Below are 20,255 nucleotides of genomic sequence, written 5' to 3' on the forward strand. Positions count from 1 at the left end.
CAGGTTCTGAAGCCCTGCAAGCACATCAGTGAGGCAAAATGACAACTGTACCTCCTGATGCAACTTCTGATGTCTCGTACGAGGCCTTCCTCTATCACACAACCACTCACCCAACTTGCCATGCTCCAGGCACTGTTCTACAAGTTCCTTACATTGACCACTCAGGAGGAAAAAACAACTCCTGAACAGAAACCAAATCTTCAACAGCAAATTGAAGACAATGCAAACCACAATGTCCTCATCACCCTGCTAACTTTGCAGTGTGACAGGTGATGGAAAACTGTATTTCTGAATTAAATGAACTCTTTCATCCCCCTACTAATTATCTCTTGGGAGCACTCACAACTTCTGCAGTGAGAGGATTCTGGGTTTAGGCAGATTTTCCCGAGGCACTCTTGGCAAAATCCAATCTGCATTTCTGAAGCTGCAAAAAAGCTCAACCTGACAGCACAAGCCTGATGGAGGAGCTCCTGCTCTGAAGCACAGGGACTTGCACTTCAGCTTCTGCTACCACAGAACAGAGCCCAAATGCAGGCAGAACAAGGGGACACAGTCTCAAGCAGTGCCAGGGCAGGTCTAGGCTGGATGTGAGGAGGAAGTTGTTGGCAGAGAGAGTGATTGGCATTGGAATGGGCTGCCCAGAGAGGTGATGGAGTGGCTGTGGCTGGAGGTGTTGAAGCCAAGCCTGGCTGGGGCACTTAGTGCCATGGTCTGGTTGGTTGGGCAGGGCTGGGTGCTAGGTTGGGCTGGCTGAGCTTGGAGCTCTCTTCCAGCCTGGTTGACTCTCTGATCCTATATGGCCTCCTGCAAGGGATGGCATGAACACCTCACCCTCCCAAAAGCTGGCAGCAGTACCAGCTGGAGAGATAAAGATGACCAAGCATGGGATAATCTGAGGAGTGTGAGATCACAAAACCACTTGGACATGTTGAATGCAATAACAACCATCATCCCTAACCCTTGTTTCAGGTGTGGTGATTCTAGGGTTATCACTCTGGCTTTACTCCAAGTGTTAAATAAAGACTTGTACTGGACACAGGAGAGCAACAACAGCTAAGAGCTGGAGTGGAGCCTCTGAAAGATGAAAAAGGGAGGAGAGTTTGTGCTCAGAGATTCTTGCTCCTGTTCAACCCTGGCAGAAATGGATCAAAAGCAAGACCAATGTGAGCTGCTGGGCAGCTTTAAGCAGTGGGGAGACACTGGCCTGAGGGAGTTGCTGCATTTCAGGTGTGCTCTGCTTGACTTGTGCCTGTCACGGGAAGGTCACCAACACCCTCTGGGTCACAACCTTTACTAGAACTGGACAAACTTGGGGGGAAGGGCAGGGGGAATACAACCTGAAGCTGATGCCAAGGCATCACTTGGATGATTGATTATTTCTTCTGGGGAAAGGTGGCAGCCAGAGTAGGTAGGGTCAAGCACTTCTACATTAACACTGAAAAATAAAGCTCTGATACTCTGTTCTCATTCACTCCCTCCAAGAACCCAAGCGTGACCCTTCCTGCGCTGCTGCAGCACGACCCTGCTGACTGCAGCACACCTCCCCTGACAGCAGCACATGAATAACACTGAGCACTTCACAGCCAGCCCACTCAGCTTCCCAGCCACTGACCTCCAGCAGCTCAGCATCCTTAAATCCAGGGAAACCTGAGGCAGGGAATCTTCCCCAAGGTCACTGGACAAGCAGGTGAGCAGCTCAGGTTGGAATGCAGAGCTCCTGGAAGACAGATCAGTCCTGGAGGCACTCAGGCACAGGAAGCTAGTGAAGCTGGCCTAATTAGCACTTGAGTTTGGCTGATTCCATAGACCTCTCCTGCCTACTCTCCTCCAATTCCATTTTTAGCTCCTCTTCTCCAAGCTGAGTGCAGCAGCACTGCAGGCTGCTGTATGTTATGCAAGGAGAGCTTCATTCTGTCAAGCAGAACTGAAATTCTTCACAGTGCAGACTTCAGAAATAATTAAGACAGAGCAGGATAGCAAAAATAAAACCCACCCAACCCCAAACCCAGCAGAGATCAACCTACCAAAGCCATCAGGTTGCACAGATCTCCTTCCTCCAGCTAAGGAACAACCCAACAAACCCCAGACTTGCTGATCCCTGTGTGTGATCTCACACCCAGCCATCTAATGTCTCTGATTAAAATACTCCAGCTGGCCTCAAACCAGCACATTGTGCAAAATGCAGGCCACTGCCCTTGCTCTCCTTGGGTACTGCCAGCAAAAGGATATGGTGCTTGTGATGCACAGGATGGGGAGGAGGAGATCAAGAGACCAGGCAGAAAACAGAACAACAGTGGTGAGAGAAGGAAGGGGAAGGAAACTGGTGCAGAGCAGCAGGCATTGCTGGAAGGAATTGTATCAGTTTCAACTAGTACATAGAGCTGAGGGAAATAATTCTCCCTGCTAGATACTTAAAGGTAGTAAATCCTCTAAGTACAGCCTGAGTGGGATCACTCAGAGGACTGCTAACAAAAGCAGAGCAAGACCCACCTGTGTCCCGTGGAGCCAACACGCACACGGCAGAGCTGCAGCTTGTATCTGCTCTGCTGTGCCCTAGAGCAAGTGAGTGCTCCTACACAGCTCTGCCTCAGGAGGAAAAACACCTCCTGGCATTTATGTGACAGACTGAGCTTCCAGAAGCTCTCTCCAATGTCAGACAAGGCCTTCAGACAGCAGAAATAAGCAAGCTAAAAGTGGCTACAAGATATTTCAGCTCCCTTTTATATAATGGTTGAGCCTGCTGGAAAGCAAACCAGAATTGCTAAGCAGAGTTAGACCACAGAATCAGCCAGGCTGCAAGAGAGCTCCAAGCTCAGCCAGTCCAACCTAGCACCCAGCCCTGCCCAACCAACCAGACCATGGCACTAAGTGCCCCAGCCAGGCTTGGCTTCAACACCTCCAGCCACAGCCACTCCACCACCTCCCTGGGCCGCCCATTCCAATGCCAACCACTCTCTTTGCCAACAACTTCCTCCTCACATCCAGCCTAGACCTCCCCTGGCACAGCTTGAGGCTCTGTCCCCTTGTTCTGCTGCTGGGTGCCTGGCAGCAGAGCCCAACCCCACCTGGCTACAGCCTCCCTTCAGGTAGCTGCAGACAGCAATGAGCTCTGCCCTGAGCCTCCTCTGCTGCAGGCTGCACCCCCCCAGCTCCCTCAGCCTCTCCTCACAGGGCTGTGCTCCAGGCCCCTCCCCAGCCTTGCTGCCCTTCTCCAAACACCTTCCAGCACCTCAACATCTCTCTTGAATGGAGGAGCCCAGAACTGGACACAGCACTCAAGGTGTGGCCTGAGCAGTGCTGAGCACAGGGGCAGAAGAACCTCCCTTGTCCTGCTGCCCACACTGCTCCTGAGCCAGCCCAGGATGCCATTGGCTCTGCTGCCCACCTGGGCACTCTGCTGCCTCATCTTCAGCCACTCTCTACCACATCACATTGGGTGCTTCTATGTTCCACAACCTCCCTGGAGATGTTTAAGGCCAGGTTGGATGAGGCCTTGAGCAACCTGTTTCAGAGGGAGGTGTCCCTGCCTATGACAGCAGGTTGGAACTGGCTGATCCTTGAGGTCCTTTCTGCTCTAACCCATTCTATGACTCTACACCAACAGGCACTTCACATCCCAGCCTGCCAGTGGCATCTACTGACAAACATAAGGCAAAGCTCAAGTGAGGCCACAGCTGCTTTGCAGAGGTTTCTAAACAACAGGTCTTTACCTTGCTTGCTGGCAGACACTGCAGATCCAGGCCTTCTCCTTCTTCTGGTAAGAGCTGCAGCTCTTGCAGATGTTGTACTTGCAGTCCTGGCACTGCCTCTTGCTGTTGATGAGGAAGGTGAAGGGGGAGCAGCAGCGAATGCAGCAGTGCTCGTTGAACTTGTGCTGCTTGGAGAGGATGCTGCACTTGTTCCCCTCCTCATCCAGCTTCTGCTTCATTTCACTGCAAGGGAAGCAAAGGAACAGAAACAGCAACTAAGTTTCAATAGAAAAATCTCCCTTTTGCCTTCCTCCTCTTTCTGCATCTTCCTGTTGCTCTCTTCAAGTGACTCTTCTAAGTGGGAAAGAGACCTCAAAAAGGCATGTTCTAAACCTACAGACACCAAGGCAGTCACACACTCACTTCACTGCAGAGAGGCCTGGGGGTTTACTAGTTAGGACCAAGGCTAAACCAGCTGGGAGAGGAGCTGCAGAACCCTAAAGTGTTTTGTATTGCAGCAGGACTGGGTTTAAAGTCATCAGCTCCTGTCTTAGCACCACAGGTCCTGCTAAAAGGTCTGTCCCCATCTCTCTTACAGGCCACTTCTTGGCACTGAAAGGCTGCAGTGAGGTCCTCTGGGAGCCTTTCCCTTTCCAGACTGAATGATTTATCAGCATGTGCAGGGTGAGTGCCAGGAGGCTGGAGCCAGGCTCTGCTGGGTGATGCCCAAGGACAGCACAAGGGGCAATGGTGGAAGCTGAGGCAGACAAAAAGCCTTCTCCCTTTCTCACCATCCAAGCACCCTGAACCACTGGACATTGCTAGCTGGGGCTATGTGTCCAAGCAGCTTTCAGCTGCAGTGCAGCTTCCCTCCAGCTCCTCCTAACAGAAGAGCTGCAAGTGCTCAGTTCCCTTCTGGATAGTGCCATGCACTGATGCCTTTCTTCTCTTCTCTCTGCCAAAGAAGAGATCTCCCTTGTGGGGAGCTCAGGGCACAGCTGCACCCTAGATTTGGTTCCTGTGCTTTCTGCAGACCCTTTGGCTACATCTGAATTCACAGCACATCAAGAGCAGATCAGAAGACTGAACTAGACAGTGTGGAAGGCCTACACCTACACAGTGCTCCAGCAGCTTTGCTTCAGGGAAGAGAGCCTGATTCCCTGGCCCCAGCACTCCCACGCTGCACACAGTCTGAACGTGTCTCAAGGCAGCCTTTGATGCTGCACAGATCCTGGTTTAGTTTCACAGAAGCACAGAATCAACCAGGTTGGAAGAGACCTTCAGGATCATCAAGTCCAACCTATCACCTAACCCTTCTAATTAACTGTGTCCAGTTCTGGGCCACTTAATTCAAGAGAGATGTTGAGGTGCTGGAAGGTGTCCAGTGAAGGGCAGCAAGACTGGGGAGGGGCCTGGAGCAGAGCCCTGTGAGGAGAGGCTGAGGGAGCTGGGGGTGTGCAGCCTGCAGCAGAGGAGGCTCAGGGCAGAGCTCATTGCTGCCTGCAGCTGCCTGCAGGGAGGCTGTAGCCAGGTGGGGTTGGGCTCTGCTGCCAGGTAAGCAGCAACAGAACAAGGGGACAGAGCCTCAAGCTGTGCCAGGGCAGGTCTAGGCTGGATGTTAGGAGGAAGTTGTTGGCAGAGAGAGTGATTGGCATTGGAATGGGCTGCCCAGGGAGGTGGTGGAGTGGCTGTGGCTGGAGGTGTTGAAGCCAAGCCTGGCTGGGGCACTTAGTGCCATGGTCTGGTTGGTTGGCCAAGGCTGGGTGCTAGGTTGGACTGGATGATCTTGGATCTGCTCCAGAAGTGAATGTATCCTGGGCTGGCAGCACTCAGAGCAGCTCAGCTGCTGCCACATCCAGGGGTGCTGAGCTGTGCTCAGTGGTTGGAGGCATGCTCTTACTTCAGCCAAGGTCCAAGCTCTCATCAGTCCTGGATGTGCTGCTCAGGGCCCTAATGATGTTTAGATGGCATAGATTTGTTTTAGGGGTTATTGTTACACATAAAAGTCAGAGAGCCAAAAATCTCAGTCACTCCTGCTCCGTGGAGCTGATCCTAAACCTTCCTTAGATAAAGCAGTTGGCCTGGTTGAGGTTTTGGTTGCTCTAACTGGAGGCACAGAGCTGCAGCAGGCACAGGATGCAGATTTTAAACTGTTTGTGCAATTTATGTAGCTCTCTGCTTTTCTCACTCTGTTTCTTTGATCTCTTACAAACTTCTCTTTATGTTCTTCTGATTAAATAATCAACCTGGGGATTGCTACCCTGTCAGAAATAAATATTTCATTGCCAACAATTTGGAAGGGATTGAAGACTTTCTGTAAAGGTGCTGGAGAATCTCCTCAGCTCTGCAGAGCAGAGGCAGTCTAAAGCAAATTGTTTCAGTGCAGCATTATCTTGAAGTGCACTTGGAAGGCAGGAAAGAAGTGCAGATACCCTGTGTAAAACAGAGTGTGCTGAGTATGGCCTGGTTGAATGGAGTCTGACAAAAGCTCATACTGGAGTGATTTTAACAGCAAAGGGCAAAATGCTCTACTTGGTCTTACCCTAAACCCTTTGCCCCCCTCAAATTTGAGGTGTGCAAAGAGAGGAAAAAATGAAGGGGGCTTGATTTGCACTAAATGTGCTTTGCTAATCTCTGACCTTCCTGCTCCTGAATCATGCTTGTGAGACAGAGATGTATTTCAGGTGGGGTTGGGCTCTGCTGCCAGGCACCCAGCACCAGAACAAGGGGACAGAGTCTGAAGCTGTGCCAGGGCAGGTCTAGGCTTGATGTGAGGAGGAAGTTGCTGGCAGAGAGAGTGATTGGCATTGGAATGGGCTGCCCAGGGAGGTGGTGGAGTGGCTGTGGCTGGAGGTGTTGCAGCCAAGCCTGGCTGGGGCACTTAGTGCCATGGTCTGGTTGATTGGGCAGGGCTGGGTGCTAGGTTGGGCTGGCTGAGCTTGGAGGTCTCTTCCAACCTGGCTGATTCTATGAGATGCTGAGCTATTTCTCCCCCTCCCAAGCTTCAGATTCCTGCAGTTCTGCCAGCCAGGAAAAGCAGATCTGTTTCCAAGAAGAGTTTTACTGAGCACACAAGCAGCTAGGGAAGAACCCAGGGGTTCTGTAAATGATGTGCTGCTCTTTACTGTTTATGAATTCTCCTGTAAATCTGATTATTTCCTCCATAAACCTACTTCAGCAGGGGTGCTGGACCAGATGATCTCTAGAGGCCCCTTCCAGCCCCCACCGCTGAGGCTCTTCGTTATCTCTCCTGTCAAAGTGATTGCTGCACCAATAACAAGCGGAGGTACTGCACAGCATCTGGGAAACAAAAGCTAAGCAAGGCTCTGCTTGTGCTTCTGAAGGCATTCTGCTGCTTCTGCTCTTGGCTGTGCACCATAAGGTTCTGCTACATTGCCTGCTGCAGGAAATTCAATTACCTGCTTCCTTTGTGAGTCTCCTCACCTGCCAGCACTGGGACCAAGGCTGCTGCATGAAAGAAGTTCATTTATATCAAAGGTTATCATTAAGCACAGATGGGCAAAAGATCCTGCAATTACCATCTTATTGGGCTTTCATTAGCACAAGAAAGCAGCAGGAAGATGTACTGCTGCTAACTATTCCCTGCTGTAATTCAGCAACGTTTGCTCTGCTTTTTGAGCTTGCAGCAGGCAATGCCAATGGCTTCACTGAACTGTCCAAGTATGTGATGTAAATTCAGTCACAACATCACTTCCCACTAAGCCAACCTGCTACATTTATGGCATGGATTGACTAACACAGGAGGAGATTTCACCTCTCTGAGGGTGATGCCCACTCGTTGCTCAGAGCCTGACCTCGAGTATCTCCAGGGGTGAGGCCTCAACTACCTCCCTGGGCAGCCTGTTGCTGGGTTCCACCACCCTCATGCTAAAGAAGTTGTTCCTAACATCCACTCTAAATCTGCTCTGCTCTCGTTTCAAACCACTGTCCCTCACCCTGACCCTGCAGGCCTTTGCATATAGTCCCTCTGCAGCCTTCTTGTAGCACCCTTCAGGTACTGGCAGGCTGCTATTAGGTCTCGTGGAGCCTTCTCCAGGCTGCACACCCTCAGCCTGTCCTCACAGCAGAGGTGCTCCAACACCCTGATCATTTTTGTGGCCTTCCTCTGGACCCTCTCCATCAGGTCCATGTCCTCCCTGTATGTTCCTGCACCGCAGTGGGGGTTGGATTAGATGACCTTTGGAGGTCTCTTCCAGCCCAAACCACTCTCTGCTTACAAAAGCTCTTCTAGAAAACCTCCAACAGGTTACAGTCCACACAGCAGGTCAGACAAGAAAGTACTCTGGGGTCTTTGTGTGCAAGTTCTCAAAGCAAACTCTCTGCAAGGATCCTCTCCTTGGCCCTCATTGATTTTCACTCAAAGAATGAGGTTAAAAGAATAAGGTTAAAATACAAGCAGGGCTGTTCTTCCTGAGCCTAACCTTCTCCACCTCATCTCAGTCCAACTGAGGAACACTTGGCAAGGCAGCCTAGAGATAGCTGTGTTGCTCCTTGCATCTCTGTTCTGTTTGGGCACCAGCAACTTCCACCACTCCTGCAAGGCTCACAGGATGCCAGGGGTTGGAAGGGACCCAAAGAGCTCATCCAGTTCAACCCCTCTGCCAGAGCAGGGCCACACAATCTAGCTCAGGGCACACAGGAACACATCCAGACAGGCCTGGAAAGGCTCCAGAGAAGGAGACTCCACAGCCTCTCTGGGCAGCCTGTGCCAGGGCTCTGGGACCCTTCCAGGAGAGAAGTTCTTCCTCATGTTGAGCTGGAGCCTCCTGTGCTGCAGCTTCCATCCATTGCTCCTTGTCCTATCCCAGGGAGCACTGAGCAGAGAAACAGAGAATTAAATAGGTTGGAAGAGAGCTGCAAAATCAGTAGTTCCTGGGAGGAATGTTGGCTTCTGTATCCACCCCAAAAAGGGGGTTAGAAATTATTTGTAATGGTAAAGCCGGGGGGGGGGGGGGGGGGGGGGGGGGAGGAGGCAAATTAAGACCCCTGCCACCGTGACATAAGCAACAGCAAATTCTTCTGCGCCAAGGCCACGAAGGCTGTCAGCAGCGCAGCCCTTTCAGCTGCGCAGCTCTGCGCACGGGCAGGGAGAAGGCAGAACTGCTGCGCGCCGCCGGCGGGACGGGACGGGACGGGACGGGACGGGACGGGACCGCTGCGCCGGCTCCGCGCGGAGAACTGCGCCCGCGCCTGCCCACAGGCCAGCAGCGGAGCAGACGCTGCGGCGTACCCACAGCGGCAGCTCACTCACCCCGTCCTGCCGAACGCCCTACGGCACCGGCACCTCTGGGCGGCCAGGAGCTGCCACCGCGGGGGCGCAGGAGCCAAGCGCTCCTCCAGCGCTCCCGGACGCCGCCCGGGCAGCGCCCCCTGCTGTCCGCCGGCGCCGACAGCAGCTCCCGAAGCGACTCGCAGCCTGCGGCGAGCGCAGCTCACCCCCTGCCGCCCTGCCCTTTCGCGACGCGGGGCAGGGTCTAGCCAAGCATTAACATCAAAGCGAAAAGAAAAGATCCCACGGTGCAAGCTCCCACTCTGAACTCCTTCGGATCTCCTTCGGGCAGCTGAAAGTTCCCCTCCCAGCCTGAAAACGCCTAAGAAACGCACCGAGGCTCAGCCCCTCCTGCTCAGCTCCTGACAAGAGACAGAGAAGAGGCTCGCAGCAGGTCCTGGTCTCCTGATGCCTTGCAGCATCTGCCTCCCGGGGGGAAAACGCCTCTGACTGAACACCACCTCGGCACCACGCAGGCCACACCACAGCTGGATGTAATCCGCTGGGGCTGCTTCTCTGAATTTGGAGCATGCAGGGGGGAGCATATGCAGCGGCTGAACGCAGCCAGCTTGACCTGGGATCCTCTCTGCATGAGCTCAGGAGCAATGCTGCACCAACCCCTTCCAAACAACGGCGCAAAATGCCCCCGGCCACTTGCTACAGTCTCAGAGTAGCTGAGCTGTTGGCATCCATCAGTCAGGCTCTGGCTGAGCTTTTCTGGGGGTAGCTCTCTCTAGAAACAAATCAGCTCTAAATGGGGGAGAAGAACAGCTTGTATGTCCTTTCCTTCCAGGCAACCAGCAACACCTTCCAAGGCTCCAGAGCTCTGAGACTGCCCCTGACTCCCAGGATTCTTCGACAGATCACAGAACTGTTTGGCTTTGAAAGGATCTTAAAGACCATTTGAAAGAGGCTGGAATTAGGACAGCTTAATAACCTCTTTGAGTCAAACACTTCATATTCACAGCCACCTACTTAGCTGTGCTTAGAGGTCTGTGGCCTTAGAGGTCTTTCCCAACCAAAATGATTCTGTGAGTCTCTAACACCGTAGTCAGAATCAGAGAATCACAGAATCAAGCAGGTTGGAAGAGAGCTCCAAGCTCAGCCAGCCCAACCTAGCACCCAGCCCTGCCCAACCAACCAGACCATGGCACTAAGTGCCCCAGCCAGGCTTGGCTTCAACACCTCCAAGCACAGCAACTCCAGCACCTCCCTGGGCAGCCCATTCCAATGCCAATCACTCTCTCTGCCAACAACTTCCTCCTAACATCCAGCCTAGACCTGCCCTGGCACAGCTTCAGACTCTGTCCCCTTAGTTCTGTTGCTGGGTGCCTGGCAGCAGAGCCCAACCCCACCTGGCTTACAACTACCCAAAGGAAGGTTGTAGCCAGCAATGAGCTCTGCCCTGAGCCTCCTCTGCTGCAGGCTGCACACCCCCAGCTCCCTCAGCCTCTCCTCACAGGGCTCTGCTCCAGGACCCTCCCCAGCTTTGGCGCCCTCCTGTGGACACCTTCCAGCACCTCAGCATCTCTCTTTAATTGAGGGGCCCACAACTGGACACAGCACTCAAGCTGTGGCCTGAGCAGTGCTGAGCACAGGGGCAGAAGCACCTCCCTTGTCCTGCTGCCCACACTGCTCCTGAGCCAGCCCAGGATGCCATTGGCTCTGCTGCCCACCTGGGCACTGCTGCCTCATCTTCAGCTCCTCTCTCCCAGCACCCCCAGCTCCCTCTCTGCCTGGCTGCTCTCAGCCACTCTATCCCCAGCCTGTAGTGCTGCACTTGGCCTTGTTCAATCTCATCCCACTGGCCTCTGCCCACCCACCCAGCCTGGCCAGGTCCCTCTGCAGGGCACTCCTACCCTCCAACAGTTCCACACCTGCTCCTAGCTTGGTGTCAACTGCCAACTTACTGTTTCTGGACTCAATCCCCTGCTCCAGATCATCACCGAAGCTATTGAGCAGGACTGAGCCCAGCAGTCCCTGGGGGATCCACTGGGGGGCAGCACTGGCGCCAGCTGCCAGCTGGATGTGGCTCCATTCACCACCACTCTCTGGGCCCTGCCCTCCAGCCAGTTCTGGACCCAGTTCAGAGTGAATCAGAGTTAACCTTTGCAGAGGAAGGCAGGCATGGACAGGAGATGGTCCACTGAAAAACCAGTGCCAGACTTGTGACAAAATGAAGAGCTACATCAAGTGCTTCCAAAGCCAACAAATCTTTCTGTAAGCAGACTTCATTACTTCTGCTGCTCTACCACATCAGCCACGGAATTAGCCTTTGTCCTGCTTTTTCCTGCCCTCAGGACATGGCTTTGCGTTTTGTACTGTGCACCCCACTGACTTACTCATTTGGTTATCTTCCAAGCACAGGCAGCTAAAAAACTTCTCCTCAGCAGATCACATTAATAGGATTATTCTAAAGCCATTTCGGGCAAGCTGAAATCACGAGACAGAGATGTGTAAAAGGAGAGGGCACAGAATGCTCTGAAGAGGAGGTACACGTGAAAGCTCTCCTCCAAGTAGAGACCAGGTCAGGGGTAGCAAAATGAGAAAGATCCCCCTGGGAGGCACTGGAACTTGCTGCAGGGGTCATGAACACCAGGGGAAAAGAGGTGGCACTGGAACTTGCTGCAGGGGTCATGAACACCAGGGAAAAGAGGTGGCACTGGAACTTGCTGCAGGGGTCATGAACACCAGGGGAAAAGAGGTGGCACTGAAACATGCTGCAGGGGTCATGAACACCAGGGGAAAAGAGGTGGCACTGAAACTTGCTGCAGGGGTCATGAACACCAGGGAAAAGAGGTGGCACTGAAACTTGCTGCAGGGGTCATGAACACCAGGGAAAAGAGGTGGCACTGGAACTTGCTGCAGGGGTCATGAACACCAGGGGAAAAGAGGTGGCACTGAAACATGCTGCAGGGGTCATGAACACCAGGGGAAAAGAGGTGGCACTGAAACTTGCTGCAGGGGTCATGAACACCAGGGAAAAGAGGTGGCACTGGAACTTGCTGCAGGGGTCATGAACACCAGGGAAAAGAGGTGGCACTGGAACTTGCTGCAGGGGTCATGAACACCAGGGGAAAAGAGGTGGCACTGAAACATGCTGCACGGGTCATGAACACCAGGGAAAAGAGGTGGCACTGGAACTTGCTGCACAGGTCATGAACACCAGGGGAAAAGAGGTGGCACTGAAACTTGCTGCAGGGGTCATGAACACCAGGAAAAAGAGGTGGCACTGGAACTTGCTGCAAGGGTCATGAACACCAGGGGAAAAGAGGTGGCACTGGAACACTACAGAGGAAGTCAGCATTGTGGCATCCACATCATTACAAGTGATGGAGTCCCCAGACCTTCAATCTGAGTCACAACAGCTCAAGATCCTTTGTCTTGACTTCCCACCCATCCAAAGTGCTCAGATTTTTCAGGAGAGCCTGCAGCACTCACTGAAACTAGCAAGGAAGAGGCACTCACATTATGCTGCTGCACTCAGCTGACACTCCAACTATTTTCATGGGCAGGAGGGAGGCACAGATTGATCTTTTACAGGATTTTCTGCATCACACCTACAGGGAATGAGGCTTTAACATCTGGGTGGAAGAAGAAAGCCTCTGAAATCCATGCTTGCCCATAGTCTTTCTTGCCCTAAGAGCTTGGATATATAACTTGTTTTCCTAGCCTTAGCCTGCTGCCTGGGTTTTCACCCTACAGCAAACCACACAGCACAAACCAAACCCATCTTATTACCTCTTCACAAAGGGAAAACACCCAGCAAGAAAGTGGCTTGGATCAAATGCTGCCTGACAAAGCTGGTGCCCTTCTAAGAGCAGGTCACAACATTCATAGATGAGAGATAAGCAACTGATACCTGCAGGGAGGCTGTAGCCAGGTGGGGTTGGGCTCTGCTGCCTGCCAGGCACCCAGCAACAGAAGAAGGGGACACAGCCTCAAGCTGTGCCAGGGCAGGTCTAGGCTGGATGTTAGGAGGAAGTTGTTGGCAGAGAGAGTGATTGGCATTGGAATGGGCTGCCCAGGGAGGTGGTGGAGTGGCTGTGGCTGGAGGTGTTGAAGCCAAGCCTGGCTGGGGCACTTAGTGCCATGGTCTGGTTGGTTGGGCAGGGCTGGGTGCTAGGTTGGGCTGGCTGAGCTTGGAGCTCTCTTCCAACCGGGCTGATTCTGTAATTCTAAGTGCTCCCTACCAGCTGTGCAGCAGCAGTGAGCTCTCCCCAAATGAGACTGCATTCAAACACAGACCACCCAGAGCTGTTGCTTGGTGCAGAAGTCTGTTGGGCTGCAGCTTGATTCTGCTTTGCTGGAGACTTTTCAACCCCCAGCATGTTTTGCACAGCTTACAACACAATTCAGCCCTGGCACTGAGGCCTTTCACAGCTGGGAAGTGCTTGCCTAGGCACAGCAAGAAGCATGCACGGTGCCAGCAACTGGTCCTGCCTAAGGAACAAAGAGGAGAACCAACGTGCCAAGACTCAGGCTGCTCCTGGGTCACGGAGCTCAGAGTGTTCTCCTAAGACCAGAGCTGCCTTGTTTCTGGGTCACACTGTCCCCTGCTCACAGGCACTATCTGCCCTATGGAGGACAGAGTAGGAATGAAAGGGGGGCAAGAGAAAGCAAGCTCTGGAAGCACTTTAAAGCCTAGCAGGGTCAGGATCCTCTGCCCCCAGTAATTTCTTTCCCTAATGGAAAGTTTCTTTCCGCTTCTGCTGGGGTCCTTATCTCTAAATTTAGTGAGGAAGCAGCTCCTTTTCTGCTGTTTTCCAAGTCTCTTTGATCTTACAATTACTTCTGTGCTGGTTGCCTGCCATTCTATAGAGTCTGAATAATGCATACTGATGCTAGATAGCTCCAAGCACACCATGTACCAGCAACACAGAGCAGCTCCTCGAGCTGCAAGAGGAATCCTAGAAGCAGCTCAAAAACCTTGAGAAGGAGAGAAGGGACACACAAAGCTGCCTCACATGCTTGCTCCAAGCCTGCACAGCCCTGGAACACATGGAGTTGGCAGAGGAAGAAACAAGCCAACCAGAAACAGGACCAAACCATGCACTGCTGCCCTGGAACACATCTCCCTCACCCTGCTGGCCACGCTGCTCATGGGCTGCAGCAAGAGCAGGGCAAGGGAGGGGATTCTGCCCCTGGGCTCTGATCTCCTCAGACCCCACCTGCAGTCCTGGAGCCCCCAACACAAGAAGGACATGGAAGTGTTGGAGCCAGTGCAGAGGAGGCCACCAAGATGCTGAGAGGGCTGCAGCAGCTCTGCTGTGAGGACAGGCTGAGAGTTGGGGCTCTGGCTGGGAGGTGATCAGAGCTGCTGAGGGAACTGGAGCATCTCTCTCAGAAGGAAAGGCCTGGGGACCTTTAGTCCCCCTTATGCCAGGGGGCACCAGAACTGGAGGCAGTGCTTCAGGTGAGCTCTCAGCAGAGCACAGGGGCAGAATTCTCTCCCTGTCCTCTCACTGCTTGGATGCAGCCCAGCACATGGCTGCCTGCTGCAAGTGACCATTGCCAGCTCATGCTGAGCTCATCATTCACTGACACCCCCCAGGCCTTCCCCTCCAGGCTGCTCTCAGGATTTGCATTTCACTGTTTTCAATCTGGACAGAGCTGATGTGGTCCTGGGGTCCCCAAGGGGAAGCAAGGGGCAGGGAGTGGTGCATTCCCCTTTATCAGCACTTCAGCTATTGATCTCAGAATTAGGTTCAACCCTTGAGAACACTTTCTAGTAATATCAAAATGAGATTCCTCTTCTCCCTGCTGACATTAACATGATTAGTGCCTGCAGTTCCACGTGGCCTGGCCCAGATGAGGCTGACTCACCCAGACTGAGAAAGATCCCACAGTGATCACCCATCTCAGGGTGAGAAAAGCCACCCCTAGTGAAAACAGAGAGAGCTGCAGCTGAACCAGGCACAAGCTCTGGAAGGAGCAGCTTTGGCCTCCTGCAGCTTTCAGAATCTTTACACCACTCTGCTCCTTTTTATGTCCCATAGCTCAAAAACTCAGAATAAATGCAAGTATTAAATATTAGCTAATTACTAGACCTACAATGACAATTCTCTCTCTACCAAGGGACTACAATTAAAACATTTTAATTGATGGGAAAAGAGAGAAAAAATTCCTGTGAGCCAAAAAATAATGCTGTAGGAGAAAGTCAGCTTAGACTTCTTGCTATAGAAGCACTACAGGGCAAGTGTCTACATCCTCAGCTTGGCTGTAGCTCCTTTTGCTTGGGTGGTGGCATGCAGAGAGTGGTGATCAAGGGCACAATGTCCACATTGGCTGATTCTGTGCTCCACAACCTCCTTGGAGGTGTTCAAGGCCAGGCTGGATGAGTCCTTGAGTGACCTGTTCTATTGGGAGGTGTCCCTGCCTATGGCAGGGGGTTGGAACTGGCTGATCCTTGAGGTCCCACTCTATGACTCTGTTTATTCAGTAGCATTTCAGCTCATGGTTAGGTCAGGAAAAGCTCTCTTTGCCTGCAAGGACAATTCTGCTCATCTGTATGATTTAATTAACAGTTAATTATATCAGGATGCCCACATGGTTACATTATGCAGCCACCTTTGGGTGTAAATGACTCTTAGCAACTGACACTTTACCGCTGATGGCCTCAGGATGCCAGAGTCATTTCCTCCCTCTTCAGCAGCCCTGCTTTTTGCTGGGCTTAGAAAGCTCTTTCCCTCTTGCTGAAGGTGAGAGAGATCTTGGGCTGGACACTGCTGGGGATTTAAGGAAGGATTTGGAAATCATGTGATGAAAGACTGAGAGCCCTGGGACTGTTTAGTCCAGAGAAGAGAAGGCTGAGAGGGGATCTGATCAGCATCTGAGGGGTGGGTGTCAAGATGAAGGTGCCAGAATACTTCTGGTGATGCCCAGTGATAGGATCTTTGATCACATTGGGTGCTTCTGTGCTCCACAACCTCCCTGGGCAACCTGTGCCAGTGTCTCACCACCCTCACTGCAAACAACCCTCTCCTAACATCCAGTTTCAATCTCCCCTCTGCCAGTTCAAACCCATTCCTCCTCCTCGTCCTGTCATTACAAGACCTTGTCAACAGTCCCTTCCCAGCCCTCCTGTATTCCCCTTCAGATACTGGAAGGCCACACCAAGGTCTCCTGGAAGCCTTCTCTTCTCCAGGCTGCAAAGCCCAAAGTCTCTCAGCCTGTTCTCACAGCAGAGCTGCTGCAGCCCTCTCAGCATCCTCGTGGTCCTTTCCCATCCTGAGAGTTCTGTGATTGGGTGTAACACAAAGAGTCAGGACAGCTTTAGAGCTGCCATTGCTGGAGAAGCTCTGGCTCAAGCAAATCACATGAAAAATTAGCCTCCCTAAAAAACACCTCACTTAATATATCCATTTGTACAGTAAAGGAGCATGCACAGAGCTCTGAGCTGGTGCTCCTAGTGCAGCTTGGCTTCAGAAAGCCTCAGGGCCAAGAAAGTGTTCCCAGGCAATGCAGAGGGCTCTGGCTGCTGTCTGACCATCTCTTTGCAAAGCTGAACATACTCTGCAGGAGCTGGAGAACAATTAAAGTGTGCAGATGCCCACTCAGCTCCTGACCAGCAGTGCACTGCGAGAGAGCTCCACAGACCAGCAGGGCACTGCGAGAGAGCAACTGCTTGGTCGTTGCCAATTACCTCCCAGTTTGAACTGGTGATCTCAAGGTGAAAGGCTTTGCAGCCTGCCAGCAGTGTGCTCTGTGATGCAGCTCTTTGACAATGGGCACGGCAAAGGCTGGGGAGAAAACGCTGTGGAGGAAGGGGTGTGTGAAGTCACTGCCATGGGAGCTGCTGCACTGTGAGCTACCTTTCAGTCGGTGCCTTCCTCTGCTACTGATGTGCCTGTGGTACCTGCTGCTCACACTGCAGGGTAACACAGCTGCATCCTGTCTTTTTCACCTCAAAAGATTAATGAACAAATATGCTCCTTAGTACTGATCATCACAGAGTCCAATCCTACCCAATTAAGCTGCTCCAGGACTGGAAATTCGATTAGTTGTCATAGAACCATCGCATGGCTTAGGTTGCAGGGACATTAGAGACCACATAACCACAGAATCAACCAGGTTGGAAAAGACCTCTGAGATCATCGAGTCCAGCCTAGCACCTAACACCTCCTGACTAAGCAAGCCATGGCACTAAGTGCCTCATGCAGCCTCCTCTTAAACACCTCCAGGCACAGCCACTCCACCATCTCCCTGGGCAGCCCATTCCAATGCCAATCACTCTCTCTGCCAACAGCTTCCTCCTAACATCCAGCCTGGATCTGTCCTGACACAGCTTGAGGCTGTGTCCCCTTGTTCTGTTGTTGGGTGCCTGTCCCCTTGTTCTGTTGTTGGGTGCCTGGCAGCAGAGCCCAACCCCACCTGGCTACAGCCTCCTTTCAGATAGTTGTAGCCAGCAATGAGCTCTGCCCTGAGCCTCCTCTTCTGCAGGCTGATCCTCCAGCACCTCTAAGTCACAGAGTCACAGAATGGCCCGGGCTGAAAGGCACCTCCAGAGCCCATCCAGTCCAATCCCCCTGCCTGAGCAGGATCTCCTAGACCAGATCACAAAGGAACACACCCAGGCGGGTTTGGAATATCTCCATCTCCAGAGAGGGAGACTCCACAGCCTCCCTGGGCAGCCTGTTCCAGGGCTCTGTCACCCTCACAGGGAGAAGATTCCTCCTCATGTTTAAATGGAACTTCCTCTGCCTCAGCTTCCACCACTGCCCCTTGTGCTGGCACTGGGCATCACCCAGCAGAGCCTGGCTGCAGCCTCCTGCCACTCACCTTTACACCTTTGTAACCATTGCTGAGGTCACCTCTCAGTCTCCTCCTCTCCCAGCAGCACAGCCCCAGCTCCCTCAGGGTCTCCTCCTAGCAGAGATGTTCCATTCACTTTATCATCGTAGTGGCTCTGTGCTGGACTCTCTCAAGCAGTTCTGTGTCATTCTTGAACTGGAGTGCCCAGAACTGGACACAGCACTCCAGATGTAACCTCACCACAACAGAGTAGAGGAGCAGGAGAACCTCTCTCAACTTACTAACCACAGCCCTTCCAATCCTCCCCAGAGTCCCTATCAGCTGGTCCCAGCCAGCTGTACCAGTTGGTCTGTACCAACACTCAGTGCTCCCTGAGGCATGCAACAGTTTGGAAACCTGATGGAATTTTAGCTGAAGCCCATCACAGTTCAGCAACCAGGTCCAGCCAAACCATCCTGGTCCTGCAACACAGCATGACAAAGAGTAAAACATGTTGTCCTAGTACTGGCAGTGCCTTCTCAGACTAAAACTGGAGCCAAGCACTGGTGTGCTTTGTTTCCTCTCCTGTAGCAAAAAAGGAGCTAAAGTTGCTCCATTATTTATAGTTGATCAATAATTCAAAGGCAGACTTTGCCTCTATTTATAATTCCAATGCTCAGATATAGTGCACTGATTACTTCTTCTCCTCTTCCAAGTACCACACAGCAACATCTGGGAGGTTATTTTGGGGGGGGGGGGGAACAGAAAAGCATTAAAGATAAAATGAAAAAATAAATGAACCTATAGCATCTATGAACTTGAAAGTCTCCTTCTCTGGAGACTTCCAGGGCTCATCTGGATGTGTTCATGTGCAACCTCTGCAAGATTCTCTCGTCCTGCATTGGCAGGGGGGTTGGACTGGAAGATATCCAGAGGTCCCTTCCAACCCCTGGCATCCTGTGATCCCCAGAGGTCACTTCCAACCCCTGGCATCCTGTGACCCCCAGAGGTCACTTCCAACCCCTAGCATCCTGTGATCCCCAGAGGTCCCTTCCAACCCCTAGCATCCTGTGACCCCCAGAGGTCCCTCCCAACCCCTAGCATCCTGTGACCCCCAGAGGTCCCTCCCAACCCCTAGCATCCTGTGATCCCCAGAGGTCACTTCCAACCCCTAGCATCCTGTGATCCCCAGAGGTCACTTCCAACCCCTAGCATCCTGTGATCCCCAGAGGTCACTTCCAACCCCTAGCATCCTGTGACCCCCAGAGGTCCCTCCCAACCCCTAGCATCCTGTGACCCCCAGAGGTCCCTCCCAACCCCTAGCATCCTGTGACCCCCAGAGGTCCCTCCCAACCCCTAGCATCCTGTGACCCCCAGAGGTCCCTCCCAACCCCTAGCATCCTGTGATCCCCAGAGGTCACTTCCAACCCCTAGCATCCTGTGATCCCCAGAGGTCACTTCCAACCCCTAGCATCCTGTGATCCCCAGAGGTCCCTCCCAACCCCTAGCATCCTGTGATCCCCAGAGGTCCCTCCCAACCCCTAGCATCCTGTGATCCCCAGAGGTCCCTCCCAACCCCTAGCATCCTGTGATCCCCAGAGGTCCCTCCCAACCCCTAGCATCCTGTGATCCCCAGAGGTCCCTTCCAAACTCTAACATCCTGTGATCCGCAGATTCCAACCCCTAACATCCTGTGGCCCTGTGAACTTAGAACCTAAGTGGGTCTTAAGTGGGGGTGGTGAAGCTGAGTGGCAGTGAAGAGGACTTCCAGCCTCAGGTGTGTGCACACTGGGGCCTGTCCTCTCAAGTGGCCTCCAAGTAGAGCACAGCAGAGCACACAAAGATGGGGATGAACAGAAAGCAGAGGTTGCAGTGTCACATCTGCAGGCAAGCTGACACCAGCTGCTTCTTTCTCTAGGTGACCTTTGGAGGTCCCTTCCAAGCCAGGCCATTCTGTGATGCTCTGAGTTCTGCTCTCAGACCACAAGAGTATTGACCTGACTCTCATCCCATGCAGACCGACACTGTTGTCAGCTCCTTGGAACTTCCCCTGGAGCTGGCAAACTCAGAATTCCTGCTGGTGTAATTTTCCAGGGAGAACCAGGATGGCCTGCAACTGAATTTAAGGGTCAAGGAATTTCCCACTTGAGATTTGCTTTATTTCTCAGCGAGGTAAGCAACAATTGGAGGAAGGAAATGCTTGGGCAGGACCTCGCAGAAGTCAGGAGCTGTGCTTGTAAAGCATCAGCCAGACCCAGGAGAACTACATCTAACTGCAGGGCAAAAAAGCTGAAAACTTTTAGAGGGGGAAAGGAGCCAGAAGTCCCAAAGATCAACAGAATCACACAGACACAGGCAGGCTGGCAAAGCCCCTCAGGAGCACCAAGCCCAACCTAGAGCCCTACTCTACATGATGCACCTGAAACCATAGCCCTAAGCACCACATCCCAACCACCCTCAAACACATCCAAGTTAGCAAAGCCCCTCAGGAGCACCAAGCTCAACCTAGAACACTACCCTACCAGATCTGACTTCACACAGAA

General features: G+C 52.7%; 1 protein-coding gene across 6 annotated transcripts in view; it reads right to left on the bottom strand.

Annotated features, from left to right (window-relative positions):
- Positions 1-20,255, bottom strand: part of MYRIP (myosin VIIA and Rab interacting protein) — a 115,978-nt gene that overhangs the window by 67,605 nt on the left and 28,118 nt on the right. For all 6 annotated transcript variants that reach the window (XM_064169743.1, XM_064169738.1, XM_064169739.1 and 3 more), the window contains exon 3: positions 3,711-3,932. In XM_064169743.1, the coding sequence (XP_064025813.1) occupies positions 3,711-3,932 (222 nt within the window). The remainder of the gene's footprint in view (positions 1-3,710; positions 3,933-20,255) is intronic.

Source organism: Pogoniulus pusillus, chromosome 32 (genome assembly GCF_015220805.1).
Source record: "Pogoniulus pusillus isolate bPogPus1 chromosome 32, bPogPus1.pri, whole genome shotgun sequence".
Lineage (NCBI taxonomy): Eukaryota > Metazoa > Chordata > Aves > Piciformes > Lybiidae > Pogoniulus > Pogoniulus pusillus.